Here is a 17,466-nt window from a genome sequence, read left to right on the forward strand (position 1 = left end):
GAGGGAAGTGAGTGAGCAGCTGTGTGATGCTTAGTTGCCAGCTGGGGTTAAACCACAACAGCTGTTCACAGAACTCTGGAAGTTTCTGATTCTCATTTAAGCAATCCCTGTCTTCTTTGCATTAAAACAACTGGGAGCACACACAAAGTTACCACCTGTCAGCTGGAAGGCGGTAACTTCTTAAGCTACTCAAGTTACTCCACAAGCACTCAGGTGATCAGCCACAATACAAGAACACTGCATATGCTCACCGCCCTGAAAAAACGTTAAGAGAACTAGACCCCTGTCAGAAGTTACCTCACCAACTACCGCAAGCTTCTCAGACACTTCAATGAAATTATTTCAGTATACTGTGTGGGAGAGTTGGTCAGCTGTTCAGAGTACCAGAGTATTGAGGAGTTCCAAACTTGCAGACTGTATCAGCTATCTTAGGCTGAATGCCTGTAAGATTTCCAATAAGCAGAAAAGAAGGTTAGTAAGTTGAAAGGAAAAGGTAAAAAATAAAAAGCAGACCAAACACCATTAAATTTCATTTCTATATTTCAGTAAAACCTACTTGAATACACTTTGAAACAAGAGTACAACAAAATAGAATATACTTCAAATGTTGAATATACAAACTATTATAGTTCATTCTGAACACTGGTACTTCCCTCTTAACTTCAACTAAAAAAAATTTACAGGTTTAGAACTACCTGACAAAAGCTCATGCTGGGCGTGACCTTTCAAGTGACAGAGTAGAGCTGAAACTGAAATGTATGCACGGATGTCAAGGCTAAGTGAGAGACACAGGCATGTTACAGCAGAAGGCAGAAAGCCTGCTGCTATTTTGTCCACAATTAAGAAATTTAGACAGACTTTTAACTACCATACAAAATATGTTACATGTAATTCTATAACAATACTGTGCTAGGTACAAGATTTTTAAAAAATTTGTTTTAATAAAAAAGCTTTACACAAACAAGCCATTAGCTTATTTCAAGAAAGATAACTGAAAATCAGTCTAAGGCTTTCATTTTGAATCTGCTTAAGCTGTATGATACAAAAATCCCTCTAGGTCTCTGTCTTCTTTTAGAAGCTCTTTAATCTTCTCCTTTATTCACATTCTACAATACCTAGTAGCAGAGTTTTTCACATAGCACCGGTTGAGTACTGTGGGCACACAGTAGTAATTGCTGGTATGCATATAAAATGCATCAAATTTGCCATCTGTAACCATGAGACTTTCCTCTCCCCCAAAAAAAACTAAAAACCAAGGCAAACCTCTCACACAGCTCTCTTTTAGTGTTCCAGGTCTTAGTGTAACTTGGTAACGGGTAACGTAGTGAACTGTTTGGTCCCTTTTCAGTCCCTCTATCTTTCCTTCTCCGTAGGTTCAGCTGTCTCCCAACTGGAAGAGGCAGTTTTTGTCAGCATATCAATGTGGTTCAATTCCCACTGAAACACGGGAAAATAATTTTTTTTTTCCAGTAAGTCTTCAACATATGCATGTTTATTAACATTCCAAAACTCTCCTTTTCAACTTGGTGATCGCATCCACTTCCCTCCCCCAATTATGTCAGTATATTCAAAACCGTAACAGTCAGAAGTCCATGCTGGAAGCAACCCATTCTTCATTTCTCGCATGTTATGATTCCTTCTGTTTTCATTGTTACAGGAAGGGCAATAGCTGAGGGCGTGCTAACTACTACAACATGGGTCACAGTCTTGCTTCCATCTGCCGGCTTCTCTTCTTTTACCAGCTGCAGTGTTTTCACTTCACGTTCCTGTTTTAAAGCCGCTGTGTCAGATTTAACTTCTGGACTTTTTATAACTGCACTAATCACCCTGGGAGGAGTCTGGCCAGACGCCTGCTGAGCAGGCACCGATAGTCTCATTACTGGTGTCCCATGAGCTATAGACACGGGGGTTAGTGCTCTAACAGCCAGCGGGGTTCCCACGATGTTAATACTTCCTGACCCAGACAGGCCTGTTTTTGTTTGTAACTGACACTGCGTAAGTTGCGTGGCAGGGATCGTAATGATTTTGGCAGGCTGCATTGTGATTTTGTCTCCGTTTTCAGCAGAGGTTGGCATCACAGTAGGGATTGTCTGGATTACTACCTTTGGAGTTGTTGCTGTTGTTGGACTTGTGTTGGTTATCAACGGTGACCCTGCATTTACTGACTGCACTGCCACTGTTGAGATTTTCTGTCCCAGAGAGGTCATTACAACAGGCACTTGCATTGCCACACGTACAGTCCTGCAAAATAAAGAAAGATGCGTATGTTTAAGCCAAAACACAGGGCACCATTAGAGATGACAACAGGGACAGAGACATCTAGGATGTACAGCTTTTGAATTGGTTCTTTAAAAAAAACAACCAAACAAAAAAACCACAACCTTTTGCACATCTAGCAATAGGAACTTTGGAAATTCAGCAACATTTGTATCTCTTTTCTCCCCTCCTGCTCTCTACAAAATTTTAAAATATGCACGAGGGCAAGCATATTGACAGTTGGCTCCTATCTCATAAACTAGACTTATATAGTATTCTATCATGTTACATTGCTGCTTGCAAATCAGAAACGATTTCCAACACTTAAAACATAAACCAAAAAACTAAAAGACAGCTTCCTAACCAAAAAATGGTTTGTAATTAGCAAATGGCAAGCCCAAGCCACATTAATACAAACCTGGGAGCTGTCGTTGCTGGGACAGTAGTAGTGGTAGTTGAGGGACGAGATGATGATGTATCATGCGCTGGTGAGGCAATATTCACAACTCTGGTGACTGCTTTTTCTGTTCTGGTACAGGTTAACTGAGAGGAATTTTTTCCTCCGCGTGCAGAGGTTGCTGCTTTTAAAAGGTTTTCTGCAGATAAAGACACTCTTTCCAATGACTTTTCATCTGTAGGCATGGACAAATCTTCATTGCAGGGCTCACTTTTGTCATCATCTATGACAACTATATTTTTTGGCATCTCCTTAAACTGATATACAAGCCTCTGTCCCTCAACTTTTGCAAGGATTCCTCTTTGATAGTAGTATCTGCAAGAAAAGTACAATTAAGTAGTAACCAACATAGTGACAGGTTTTAAAGAAAACCTCATTCTATGCTAACAAGAAAATCTGAAGTAACCACAGTAAAACCTACAATGTGAGACGGTATGGAAAGAAGCTGGCAAAGTATCTGAAGGATCTAGATGAGAAAAAAATCTGACCTTTTAAATACATAATTAAGGAATTAAATGCAAATTAACCAGTAACATAAAAAGCAATAGGAACAGCAAGACTGATGCTTTTTAAACAGCTAAGTCAGCAAAAGGGAAAAGCTTTTAGAATTTCAGAACTGTTATATTTCTATAGGCAAAATTAAGAATCAGATTTAAAATTATAGTAGATAACTTAAGGATATAAGAGTTTTTACCTCAGAGCTCTTCCCATAGTCTCGTAGTTCATGTCAGGTTTGTTTTTGTGTTTTCCCCATAGTCTGGAGACAGCTTTCGAGTCCACAAGTTTAAAGATTCCCTTCTCTCGCTGAGTCCATTTAATATATCGAGGACAAGTATTTTTGTCCTGGAGAAGGTCCAGAAGAAACTCCCACAAGTACGTTGTATTTCCTATAATCAGAAAGTATTTAAATATTAGAAACCCACTTTTAAAGATAATAGAAAGTTCTCCACATATAGGTAACTCTGAATGACCTGCATTACAAGCAAACGTTACACAGTGGATGGTATCTCATGTAACCTGCACATATTCATTCATTCTATTTAGTAAAGCTTCCATAAATATTTACATTCTGAAAGGAGCTAATCCAAGTGATCTGCTGTATAGCACAGGAGCCTGTTCAATCCAGTGCCTATTCTCAGTTCTTGAAGCGTGGGAGGGTGTTCCAAGTCACTACAACCTGCATCTGTTCAGCAGAGGCAGGATGAGAGCTCAGAATTTTCTTCTCGTATTTTCCCAAACGGGGAATGGAAATGCCAGTGCATTTCATGACACTGAAGGACAAGAGCATATAAATAACTAATTTTTAAAAGTCATACAACCTTCAATATCAAACCATCTCAACTGTGGTTAAGTTTGTAATATAACCTCCTGTCCAGGACCTCGACAGAAGAATTTTAATGTACTTCTCAGGTATTCAAGAGGTACCATTTCCACCGGAGAAACCCCAAAACAGGGTTTATGACAGTGACTATTAGGATGACATAAAACGTAACATGAGGATTGTCTGCACTCTGACTATACCATTTGCACCTAGGAAAAGGGGAAGAGAAGCAGAAGAAAAAAAAATAGATCACATTCCAATTTGTACAGCTGGAGAAGACTCAAGTTATCTGAGAAGGGAGAACTAAGAGCTACAAGAGTAACAATCTCAGAATGTTAATCCCAATTTTTCATTTGATCATGCTTCCAGGGGGTGACATGGGACAAATAAAAATATATTAAAAAATGTTTTTTTTGTGAAAAAGGGTCATTAATTCCTGAGATTTAGTGGCCCAGCATAGCGGTTGTTATGCCATGCTGGAGACAATTAAAATACATTAAGGCAGGTTGAAGACCACTGTTGCAGACTCCAAGAAGTTAGCTATCTTTGAAAAACCTCAAAGGGTAAAAAAAATTATAGTTTCCATCTTCTGGAAGACCACCTCATAGACAGAGAATAAGTGTATTTTACCACGTGCTCCAATAAACAGCAAGTACTGACTCAAGAGCTACCAAAATCCAGATTCTACTGGGTGTCAGAGACATTTGAATAGGACCTATATGAGGAAGGAGTCAACAAGAGAACTCAGGAATCCTGACACCATCCTAGATTTTAGGGAATTAATCCCTTTTTTTTCCCCTTAGCTCCTCAGAAATAGAATTTCTGGGTCCACCACCAAATGCTGTAGGTCTGCAGGAGATTCTCTGCAAAAAATAAGTGGGCTTCAGTAGTGGCAGGTAAACAGGAACTTCAAGAGAAATAATTTCTGAAAGTGCCTAATTTTTCTGCAGGAACAGTGCTGCTGATTCAGCAGCTTTCTTCTTTTCCCGCATACTGTATACTGACTTAAAATAACAACTTTTTTCCACAGGAGGACTATGCAATACCTATACTACTCAGAAGCCATCTACTATTGCCAGTAAGACCCAGAGATACTTCAGGTGGGCTGCTGTGTCAGCTGTAACTGCAGTGCATTTAACACAAAAAGCTTATTTTAGCAATGTTTAATACAATTTTGAACCATTTTTAAACCCTTTCTCCTTAGAACCAGACTTTACCAATACTATGAATCCAAGCTTACAGAATCCTGAGGAAGAAAAAGACATGGTTGTATCATCCGAACAGCTTTACGTTCGTGCCACTCTTCAGCACCCATAAGTGGGGCCTGGTAGACAAACGTGTACTGCACCTTGCTAGGAAGACAGAAGCCTTATTTAAGAGCATACAGCTCTCATCTCCACTCCTGAAAGGTCTCACGCTAACCAGTACTGAGCAGCCACTGAGCTAGACATTATTATTACCTATCTTAACTTCAATACAGAGTAGATTTTGCACAATGAAAGAAATTTTTGTGGCTCGCCAATTATTACAGCTGCCAGCTACTTAAGAACGTTAGCTGACATCTCAAAATTAATGGCCAGAAAGTGCGTGAATGATACAAGGCATTATGTGTATCAATGAACTGCCGCACTGGTACCAGCATCTATGTGGAGAGGCTCAAAGCCAGTTTTGCTCCTTTCAACTGCCTACACTTTAAAAAGAGCATTTATGCAAACGAAAAACAAAATAGGAAAAGAGAAACCATGCCTAAACCGCCAATCCACTATGTGAGGAGAAAAAAATACTACCTCAATTTAAGAAAAAATATTAGTAAGTCTCCAGTTCCTCCTGTATAATAAACTGAAGCGCACAATTAAATCAGATTTACAGCTGCTTCACTTTGCACCAGAAAGCATCAGGAATGCACAAAGGATGGAGTACCTACATGGACAACAAGCGATCCCCTTTCCAGCTGTGCACAACCAGCTGTCCTCCTCCTCCATGACTTAACTGCTGACAGTACTGAGTTCTAGGAATAATTCCTGGTTTTCCAAAATCACGCTGCATGTAAAATAGCCTATATTTGCAAGTAATTTTTAAAAATAAATAACAAAAAATAAATCCAGTAACAAAATATTTTGCAGGAAATCAAGTTAGCCTACATTAAGAAAAAAAAAAGTATTTTATGCCAGTTGTAGTGTAAAATATGGAGTAAGATACCCTGTGAGAACAGGAGACATAAGTAGATCATTATGAGGGTCCACAGGAAAAAAAAAAAACAAACAAAAAAACCCCACAAAAACCAAAGCAGTACCACCTCCCACTTCATAAAAAAAACGCAGCTATAAAGTGAAATCACCAGCACAGACAAAAACTAGAAGAAACAGAAATACAGGCCTCCTTTCTCAAAGTTATTTATGCAGCAAACTAGGAACTGGGACACTTTACGAGGACTATTCAGATAATGGAAAGCTGTAATAGTGAAATCAGAATTAGAAATAAAGCTAAGAAGGCTTTAAGAATACTTGAAAAAAGGAAAATTAAACAAGATGTACTTTTAAGTACAGCAGATGCAAAATCTGTATCTTCATCGAGGTCCACTGCTACACCCAAATCCGAAGACAGCAACAGTGGCCACCGCAGGGAAGTTTAATTACTGTTTGCGCTGGTTTTCCTGAGCTAACATCTGCACAACCTCAGTCCCATTCTTCCTTGCCCTACTGACAAATGTGACAACTCAGGAGCTGCACCCAGATAAGGAATTATGTAAACAGCAGAGACCTTGCTTTCAAACAAATCCCAAACTAATAGTGGAGCTGACCACTGCACTCTTTCAGCTAGTATGCTGCCACTGAAAGTCCCTAAACTTTGTTTCTCCTAGCCATAGCAACATCTCCAAACAACTTTCAGTGCAGTAAGTGGGGAAGCAATCCACATTTTTCACCTCTAACCAGGGAAGAGCTGATACACTGTATGCCAACTCAAAGCTAACCTGCAAGCAAGTGCTCTGGTCTGTCTCCCTGCTGGGTGAATAGCAGGGCCTTGGAGTCCAAGAAAGGACCCACTATTTATCAGGAGAAACATTAGGGAAGTATGACTCTCCTGCACAAAATCCCTCACTCAACCAGTAGAGAAACATATCAACATTTGTTTTTCCCCCTTAAGGCAAAATGAATCTATTAGTCAAGCAACGTATTCAACTGAAGTTTGTGAATCAACTAAGAAAACGTATTTTCAGCCATCACCATTACAAACACCCACAAGCTGCTTCTATTTGAAAACAAGCCTTTCAGCAGTGGCTTAACAAATTATGTCTCTGGCAGCAAGTTAACACACGACACAAAAGACAGCAGGAGTCAATAAACATAAAGCAAAACAAATGAAAAATCAGAAAGCCTATTAACCGCAGAGCGTATTACAGGGCACTTCTAGAGCAGTTCCACACATCCTTGTGCTAGATCTTGTACAAACCTATCTGCAGACACAGAACAAAATTAAAACGGTAATGAAGTCAGTACAAACTCATCCACCAAATTTTTCAAGATCTGTGTATTTCCTGTGACAGACACGATACATATACACTGCAAAATTTTAAAGACTTGATAAATGGAAAAATATACCTTTGCCTTCTCTAGGTTTCTTCTTTATACCTAGTTCTGGAGACCCATCAGATATAGCCGATTGTTGGGTCTTCGGTTTACGGCCAGCTGCAAGTAAAACATGGGGGAAAAAATTATTAATCATATGCAGAATAGAAGTATTTTATAGTTTGTCTTTGTTGAAAGAAGCAGTTCATGCTTTTTTTTTTCCCCGCTGCCATGTCCTTGCTACAGGTATGGATAAGCTTCAATTCTTAGATTACTACTACTGCACATCCAGTTTAATTCATCATTTGGTTCCTTATTTCACAGGCAGATTTAACTCAATTTCAGACAAGTTAACAGCAGGTGAGGTAAGCACCATATGTATAAAGTAAAACTTAATTTATTTGCGTTCTTTTAATCCAGTGTCTGTTTTACTCTGAAATGTATTATTTCTTCTCCTGCTCTGTTTTTGGTATTCTAGTATGGGTACTGATCAAAGCATGAGTTTTCCTAAGAAGTTTTACTACTGAAATCGCGAACATTCATGTCCACCTTGCACCCGTCCGCTCAAAGCTATAGATAAAAGCTTCCGCTCAGAGCGCGAGTGGTGCCGCACGGGATTCACGTAGGACAGAGCATTAAGACGGCGACAAACGGCACCCGCAGCCTGAGCGATGCAGGACAGCTCTGGGTGGTGCTGGAAGCCGCAGCCCCCATCTGCCTGCTGCCCACGCGTGGGGCTGCCCTGCCCCGGGTCGCTGCGGGCTAGCAGGGCTACCATGTGCCTCCTCCTACCCTCCGCTTGCCCCCTGCGAGGAGGCTTAGGAGAGGACTCCTCAGCAGGCAGCAGGCTTATTGCTGCCTGTGTTCCTGTGCCAGGGAAATCCTCGCCCAGCAAGACCTGTGGCTTCTTCACCCTTTCATGCTTCAGTGACCTTTTTACTCAAGGTAAACAGGCCCAAGTAGGGAAAAGGATCACACCCCACGGCAGCAGGCTGTAAACAGTCCATGCTTCTGCCTCCAGTTAAAGGCAAGCAGCAACGATTAACGGTCCTACCTCAGGCATAAGAGCATTAATTTTTGCTGATGAACAATGTTCTTCATTAAACACTGAATTTCAAAAGGCATTAATTATGAAGACCAAAGTTATGGCTCTGTAACTATGACTGAATGACCTTACACGCTTAAAAGCAGGGATCTGGACTCTGTAATAGGAAAAAAATATTTACAAAATAACCTTCCTAAAATTTCAGAACTTCCTGGGCACAGCAATCTGCTCAGTAATGACCATTCAAACAGACAGCGGAATATAAAGAAAAAGTTTAAATCCAGTGTACAACTACAGCTACGGAAAAGCTTTAATCATAATTTTCTTGCTTATGTAATTTACAGTAGAGTTACAGTTATCTGTGATGTGTGTGTGTTTTTACTAAATCTAAAACTCATAGACCTTAGATTTGTATCACTTTATCACTACACTGCATTTTTTCTTCCCCTCTAAATTACAAGTCAATATTCCATCTTAGCAGGTCTGGAAGCTCTAATAAAACAACATTCCTATAGTTCTGTGAATTGTACTGATGCCTGTAAGAAAACTACTAGACCAGAGAGAGACCTCACCAGGTGCCAACCTCTCATTTGGTAGCTGAATGCTTGGAGCTCAAACACTGTTCTGAATAGTTTCTCTTCCAAGACACGCCAATCAGACAAATAAGATACTTCTCTCACAAGGAAGATCTTGTACCGATTTTGTAAACTGATTTATGGTTTTCTAAGTTAGTGTTTACCCTGTCATTTCATCGGAAGAACCCCGAGTCTACCCACTCTCCAAATATATCCGTATTTCAGACGCCAATGGCTACCCACACAAGTCCCCTTGGAATCTTTCTCTACCCTTCCTCCACTTCATCAACTGTGCTTAATAAACACACCAACAAAGATACCATTTTCCTTTACGGCTTGGCGAAGCCCATTGTCTTGCTACTTTTTTTCTTTTTTCTTGTTCCAGACTCATCTTCTATGAACTCGCATTTCAGACTCCCATCAGTCCGATTACATGAGCAGAGAAATCAGATCATCTAGTCCATCTCCACCAGTATCAACTACACCATCTGCAGCAGTGCACGTCAGAAATAAATTCCGTGATTGCTCCTACAAAAAGCCATACATACCTTTTTTCTTTTTCATTGGTTCATGGATATCAGGGGAAGTTGGAACAGGAGATGCATCCATTGGTTCAGATTCCTCTGTTGATACCTCCACCACAGTTTCTGTGATCACATCGGGTCTCATGGCCGCATGGATAAATTCTGGGGTTGACACACAAGGAGGGACAAAAACTTCCACTATGAGGGAAGGGAAAAAAAAAAAAAAAAAAAACACTATCTGATTAAGTTTCTACCTGGTTATTTTAATGCATCTCACATAAAATTATTTTAAGCAAAGCATATGCAATAATATAGCAAGATTCTGCTCCAACAACCTGTCACCTAGAAAATCAATCCAATTCCCAAAAACATGCATGCTTGCCAGTATTGTTAGGCATAAGACAAGTATCACACTAATATTCTTTAGAACTAAACTCAACTTTAAATGAAACAAATTACAGCTTAATCTTTGATCCTTACTCCAATCTCCATTTCCTGTTTTGTAGCTTTGGGGTTTCAGTTCGACCATTATTTCTTCCAACATATATTAAATAACTTCAGAAGGAACATCAAATTAAAGTAATCAACAAGTTTTGTTTTTTTAAACTGACAGCACTTTGCAACACAGTGTATTCAGATAGTCTTTCTAAAATACAAAGACAGATAAAAATACTTTTCCCTTAAAATAACTCTTTATTTTAGCAATTTAAAAAGTCAAATTCACAGAACCACAGAATGGTTGAGGTTAGAAGTGACCTTGGGAGGGCACCTGGTCCAACCCCCTGCTCAAGCAAGGCCACCTAGAACCAGTTGCCCAGGACCGTGTCCAGACAGCTTTTAAATATCTCCAAGGATGGAGACTCCACAGCCTCTCTGGGCAACCTGTGCCAGTGCTCCGTCACCCACACAGTGAAAAAGTATTTCCTGATGTTCAGACAGAAAAGTTCATTCTAAACGTGTAGCTACTCAAGGATCTCTACCCAAAAGCCTCTCTCAAATAAATGATTTAATCTACAAGCACACTCATTACAGGGTGGGGAAATCCTGTAAAAACGCAAACAAATCAGTAGTTTTGAAATAAGCAAGCAAATGTTTTAAACAGCATGCAGTTCTCCACAGAAGCAGATTTCCCAATTTGCTTGTTTTTCTAATTAGCAGAAGGAGAAACGGCTCACAGAGCAGAAACTGTGGCTGACATACCAGGACTCCTGGCATCTCTCAGGCAGGTAGGAGACTCCATATGAAGCAAGGCCTCTGCAGCTTCAATTGTTTTATCCGTACAGTGCACATTACTTCCATGAACCGATGCTTCCACTGTAGAAGGATAAAAAAAATTAATGAGAACAGATCTCTTATAAAAGTCCACGTGTATCGCTGTACAACTGCATTACTCAATCTTAAACATGAAAATCCCAAAATTGCCTGGTGTCTTCACACCTTTTATACCTTCCTGGCAATAGAAATGTTTAGAGAAGACACAAGACGAGCAGAACCAACACTGTCGCTTCTTAGATTAGATTTCTGGTTCACAACCAAGCTCCTCATTTCTATGAGGTGATCAAGAGCTTACAGAAGCAGACTTCTGGAATTTGTCTTCTGCCTTCAAGTTAACCAGAACAAACCAGACTGTAATGAGGATGGTTACAAACCAACACAGCAGGGCAGGGAAATAGTACCATCTCCAGCTATTATCCCATTAAAATCTAAATGTCACCTCTCTTCAGATTTTCAGTCTATTTGGGTAAAGATGTATATATAAAAATACAAGATTAGTTTGCAAAACAGATATATCCAGTTTAATTTTCTGGAATTAAAAATATCTGTGAGTTGGGTTTAGCAGGCTTGGTTGTTAAAAAACAAAACACAAAGCATAACGAACAGCGTGCAGGGGTGGTTTTTTTAGGCGGTAAGTAAAGGAAGAAGGCAAAAATATCTCTTTTTTCCAAGTTCTGAAAGTTTACAAAACCTAAGTAATTAATAAAAAATAATTTAAAGTAACTTCAAGAGCGCAGATTTAAGTTTGATACAGCGCAGATCGCAGCAACACAAAAAAAAAACCCAAACCCAACTTATCAATCAAAACTACAATCCTATTCACGGCTAACGCTATATTCCTCACCCTCGCAAAGGTTTTTGAAAGCGACGACTGCGGAAACACCTGTTGCACATCGTCCGCACTCTCACTAAGGTACGCCGGCTCTCTCCAGTTGCTCTTTCCATGTATGGCCATCTGCTCAAAGCTGAACCGCTCCAGCGAGGCAGCCGGCAGCCCAGGAAATCTATCTTTAGCGTTAAGTAGGGTCACCTATCTCCAGCGTCGGAGAACTAAAGAGGATTCGGTAGTAATTCTCTACGAGAACTTCAAGGCACCTATCCTGTTACTGAAAATGTCTAAGAAACAACCTGAGGCTCATTTAGTGGAAAGCAGGGGAAATGCTGCCAGCGTTGCTTCCGACTTAAGAAAACACTAGATACAAACAGATTCATGAGGGCACACGTGGGGAAAAAACCTTCCAGCATACTGCAGTTTATTTAAACACAAGCAGCAGACTAAACGTGTAGACCAGAAGCTGAACGCGAACGAGATATGGAAGACGCACAAATGCAAAATTCTGGGCGACTGAAATGTCTCGCTGAACCAGCCCGGCTGCCCACCCCTGCTGGCTGGCTGCTGTGATTCCCACCACAGCCCTCTCCTGGGATGCTATTTAGAGGGCTTTATCTTTTGGAATAGTAGATGCCTGATAAAGCTGACATTCCACCGTGGCTTCACCCCAGGCTAGGAACAATAAAAACCTACCTAAGAGCACAGGAAAATCACACTAAAGGAAAGGGTCTCTATTGCACGCTCTGTCCCTTGGATAAGCAGTGGCAATCAGCAAGAGTTTTGCACGGTGAGCCCTTTCCCCAGCTACAGGTCCTGGGTGCTCCCCATGCCCAGGGAAGCTGCTGTTTCTTTCCCAAGCAGCAGTTTGGGGGTGTCCTGAGTCAGAGGCTGAACACCTGCACTGAAATTGAGTAGCCCTGCAGGAAACCCTCTACCTAAACTTTTTTTCTTTCTAAAGAGAAGCTTCAGTTGCACACAAATTGATGACTAAGTTTCCCCTCATCTACCAGATAAAAATTTCCACTGGTCGTCAGAATACAGGAACAATATTCAGCTGGTCCTTATAAATGTATGAATTCTACACCAATAACGAAATTAGAAAGTCCAAATCAGCATTTAATAGATTATTATTCTAAAGCACGAAAAAGATTTAAAGCAGGTCAGCAAAGCTTTTCCATCAACGCCTCTGCCTCCCCTGCAGCAAAGACCTGTACGATTTTTCATTTCTGTTTCTGCTGGTTACCATTTTTTGGGGCAACTAGTTAGCTCGCTTCTGTGCGGATATCAGGTTCAGTATAAAAAGGACTTTTATAAAGAAACTCAAACAACAGTTGCCAAATTTCAAGAGAGTACTGAATTAGCTTACTGAAGTCATCGACTCCTAAATGCTTAAAAGCGTACAATATTCTTCTGCTTTTGTATGCAAAGTATTTCCTATAGGGAACAGTTTAGATGCTGCACCACAAGTAAGAGGTACTTAGCAGAGAACAGGAACAAGGCAAAAAAGATAGCCGAAAACCATCTTTGTACTTTTCCAGTATTATGGCACTCTGCTAAGGGGCCAGAGTGGAGGGAACAGAGACACAACTCCCCCAGCATTAGGGACTACGGCTGCAATATCATGACAGCAGAGGGAAGGAGCGAAGGAGCAAAGGAGCCGCCCCCAACCTCTGCCCTAAGTAACCCTTCCATTTCCAATAAAAATAGCACTATCTACTCCTCAAAAGCCTCTGACATTTGAAAATACACACTTCGCAAATGTTTTTCCAACATGAGTTACTTAGCAGTCCGCTAAAATTGCCACCTAAAAAACATCAAGCAAAAAATAGTAACACTTCTGGCTTTGGCTGGAACAAGACACATGCTATCTGTCTATCATGACAGTTAACAAACTCACGTAACATTGCCAAAAAGACATCTATTGAAATACTTACTAAAATGAGTGCCTGAGGTCTTCTCGGCTAGCTACATTCTCCTTTAGCCAGTCCATGGTTTTAGCCTTGGAAGCATTTGTCTACCCAGTGAGCATTGGGAGTTTTCAGCTGCGCTCAGGCAACGTTATTGTGCCAACAGATTTGGGAAAGTGCAGATTGTATCTCAACACAAATTTTACATAAGATGTCTTTCTGCCACGCTAGAAAATGTCTAATAGAAGATAGCAAGCCGGAGTGCTCAGTGAGGAGACGTGATGAAAAAATACAGCTAGAAAAGATATCCCAAAAGATGAAGTGGGGGAACAGGTTCTCTCAGAGAGGGGACAGGACAAGGAAAAACCAGGCGGCTGTTCTTGCAGATGACTAGGATCAAGTATCATCAACTAAACTATGCTTGTATCACAACACTTGGTAGCACTTCTCACAACAAAGACGGGGAAAAAGCAAGCCAAAGGAGTAGGATTCCACAATTTAAAAAAAAAAAAAAAAAAACCAAAAAAAAAAAACCCCCACAAAAAACCCCAACTTCAGTCAAAAGCCATCACCACAGAAAATCACTAGCAGTTATTTTCTATGCAGTACCTTTCAGGGTCCTATAGCTTGTGCCATACAAACATACACATCACAGCAACCTTAATCTTCTCTCAGTACATCCAAGGTTGTGATGCACAAGCCCAGTATCACAGCAGGCAGAAAAATTTCTAACGAAAGAATGACATGTATGACCTGTTTCTTTAAAAATGCCAGATTCACAGATTTTCCATTATACTGTGCACATATGCTTGAGTAAACAACTTAAAGACGTAGCTCTGTTTCCTTATATACTCACTGCAGGAAGAGTATCACTTGCCCAAATGAAGCAAAGGAGTTTACACGGATGGAAGTAAATTTTCCAGACTCTAGTAAATAAGTAACATGAGAACTGCCATTTACTGATCTAGAACACATCAGACCTAACACCACCACTTATCCTTCATTCTTTTAAACCAAATCTCATCTTACTGCTTTTATGACGAAGTCTGATTCCTTGGCACTTTATTTTAAAATACTTCATTAAAAAAGTTTCTGGTCCATTTTCAGGAGGAAAAAAAAATCCTCTTAGAAAAGAAAATAATTTCAGTTTTTAAAATGTAAGCAGTTAACTAGGCTAGCTGATGTCTGTCTTCACTGTTGACCTAATGTCTTCTAGCTTCACTTTATAAACAAATAGCATGTACAGTAGATTATTCAGGGTTCTCAACAGCTGTTACAAAATACCAAACTTGGTAATTAAGTCTGACAGGGCTGTACTTTAGCTTTACAGAAGAGAATACTGGCAACATATCCATTTTGTAACAATGCCCCCAGTTTTAACATAAAACAAGAGTAACAAAATGAATTAAAGCCAGTAATGAGAGGAAAAAAAATTGAAATTTTCAAATGGTACTTTTTGAAACTGTGATACAACTCCCCTCTCTTTATCTGAAGGTCTATCAATGTCTGCATTTACAAGGTCAACACTTAACACTTAACAGCACCTGATTTACAATAGGTTATCCTTTAATACTATCAGGCAACCAGAACAATACTTTAATGAAGAATTCACAATTCCAAGCATGGAACTCAGTCAAGAGTGACTACTCATATGCTAACAGACCTCATTAAAGTTTATTGGTGTTCACATGCTTGTTTTATCTCAGCACTTAAAAGACCATAGTAAACAGCAGTAGAAGGTAGTAACGGTGCTTAAGCCACATTTTTAATTAAAAACAGCTGAATTGCCCATGTAGGTAATACCCAGAAATCTTTCTGTATGCAACACTTGACTGGAAAAGAAAGTATTTTCAGTTTACTGCTTGTTTTACGGCAGACTTTTGTTCAGAAACTGAAGAACTATTCCTTGGGTTTTTTAGCATTTCCCTAAGCCTGCCTCTGTTCCTTCAGAAGACTTTCAGCTGCATACAATTTGAGGATGATGCATAACCCGCTGTGTACCAGCAATCAATAACAAAGAGTAGAGCAATCATCTCAAAGCACTTGGTTCCCTGTGAGCCATATGTTATCAGCCCAACATTGAGAGAAATATTAGCTACAAAGCCAAAACATTATCTTTGTAAAGTCATTTAGGAGTTGCTCTTACAAGAAGCAATTAAGATAACCTTAAGCAGTAACAATTTTGGTCCAGCTTTCTTCCCACAGTTATCAAACACTCTGAAGTTTTGTCAACGCTGAGGCCAGCAGCCACAGGAAAAGGCAAGGCATAATTAATATAACCCCTTAGGATAAAGGATTCCTCTCTTAAATCCACGTGATACCATCTACATACATAAATAAGTAAACAGATATGGTATCCTGATAGCATGATGATGGGAATACTAGACATGTGCAGGTATCTGTATCCCTCGCTGCAATGCAAATATAAAAAAAAAAAAATTAAGCTGGTTGGGCTAAGGACATCAGAAAGAGCAATGCAAAGTTCATTTGTTATTTATCAAGCGGATGGCTCACGAGCAATCTAGTTACAGTGACTTAAGAAGCTGCTGACACAATAATCAATTACTTCAACGTTCTCTATTCATCGACAATCGAAAGTAAAAAACTGAAAACTCCTCCAGTAGTGAGCCCGGCAAAAATCAGAGACGTATTCTACTGGCGAAGCGAAGCTGTCTTCTCTGTCGTATGCAACAGAGCGTCTAAACGCTTACAACATGCTCCACTTTCTCTGTTCTGCTGCAGAACAGAGATTCTTTGCTGCTTTGTTGGGGGGGGGGGGGGGTTGCGTGTGTGTCTGAGGTTTGCTTCTCCCCCCCTCTACAAAACCTTGGGTGTTTTCCCACATTAAATAAAATAAACTCTTACGAAGATTAGGCGGCTTACCCCCCTTTTTAAAGGGGTACCTTGATATATTGGTAAATGACAGAGCATCTACCTTTAGCACACGTTCACGTTTGTACAAACCTACTGCCACATCAACGCAAAACCAGTATTAAGGTATACTGTCAATTAGTTTGTGTCCAGGTGCTAACTGCACAACCAGTTACCTGTAAGACTATACACACCATACTGCTGTGCGCGATTTCGAAGGACTACTTTAAGAAGTTGAGCTCCACGTTGCGAAGACAAAAATGAAATCACAGCTGGTACAACTTCCGTGGAGAACGGAAGGTTTGACGTTGTGCGTATGGTTTTGAGCAGTGTAACCTCGCCCCTGTTTTCTCCAGGTCTGTAACGGCCCTTAAAGCCAAACCCCGGGATCACCGGAGCGCCCTGCTGTCAGAAACGGCAGACTTAAAAAAAAAACCCCAAAAACAAAAACAAACCAAAGGAGGCCAAACCGTGCCCGGTTCTCAACACCTCCCCCCCGACCAGGTGCCAGAGCTCGGGTAAACGGCCCCTGTCCCGGCAGCGGCCGGGAGCGGCTCCCAGATCCGACGGTGCGGCGGAGCGGCACCGCGGGGCTGCCCGGAGAGACCCGGGCTCGGTCGCACCTTTCCCGCCTCCGCCGGCAGCGCGGGGTCGGGGCGGTGCGGGACGGCCACGTGCGGCCCGGCGGCGGCGACCCCACTTCCGTGTTTACACTCCGCTTCCCTCCAATTCCGTGCGCGCCCCGTCAGCGCCGCGAGGAGCCGCCACTCCGGCGCCCGCCGCGCGCCCATTGGCGGCCGCCGCGCCCCGCCCCGCCCCGCCGCCCTCCGGCCGCCA

At 41.0% G+C, this 17,466-nt stretch overlaps 1 protein-coding gene across 5 annotated transcripts in view; it reads right to left on the minus strand.

The window, feature by feature from the left end:
* Positions 1 to 522: 522 nt before the first annotated feature.
* The window catches only part of ELF2 (E74 like ETS transcription factor 2), a 39,536-nt gene continuing 22,592 nt past the window's right edge, over positions 523 to 17,466 (minus strand). For 2 of the 5 annotated variants that reach the window (XM_069779333.1, XM_069779351.1), the window contains 6 exons: positions 10,945 to 11,058; positions 9,769 to 9,906; positions 7,634 to 7,720; positions 3,408 to 3,600; positions 2,675 to 3,028; positions 523 to 2,241 (listed from right to left, as the gene is read on the minus strand). In XM_069779333.1, the coding sequence (XP_069635434.1) occupies positions 1,614 to 2,241; positions 2,675 to 3,028; positions 3,408 to 3,600; positions 7,634 to 7,720; positions 9,769 to 9,906; positions 10,945 to 11,058 (1,514 nt within the window). In that variant the 3' untranslated portion in view covers positions 523 to 1,613. Of the gene's footprint in view, positions 2,242 to 2,674; positions 3,029 to 3,407; positions 3,601 to 7,633; positions 7,721 to 9,768; positions 9,943 to 10,944; positions 11,059 to 11,863; positions 11,988 to 17,466 lie in introns of those variants that run through there. The other 3 variants (XM_069779326.1, XM_069779343.1, XM_069779359.1) reach the window with 2 other exon arrangements.

This window comes from Haliaeetus albicilla, chromosome 1, assembly GCF_947461875.1.
Source record: "Haliaeetus albicilla chromosome 1, bHalAlb1.1, whole genome shotgun sequence".
Lineage (NCBI taxonomy): Eukaryota > Metazoa > Chordata > Aves > Accipitriformes > Accipitridae > Haliaeetus > Haliaeetus albicilla.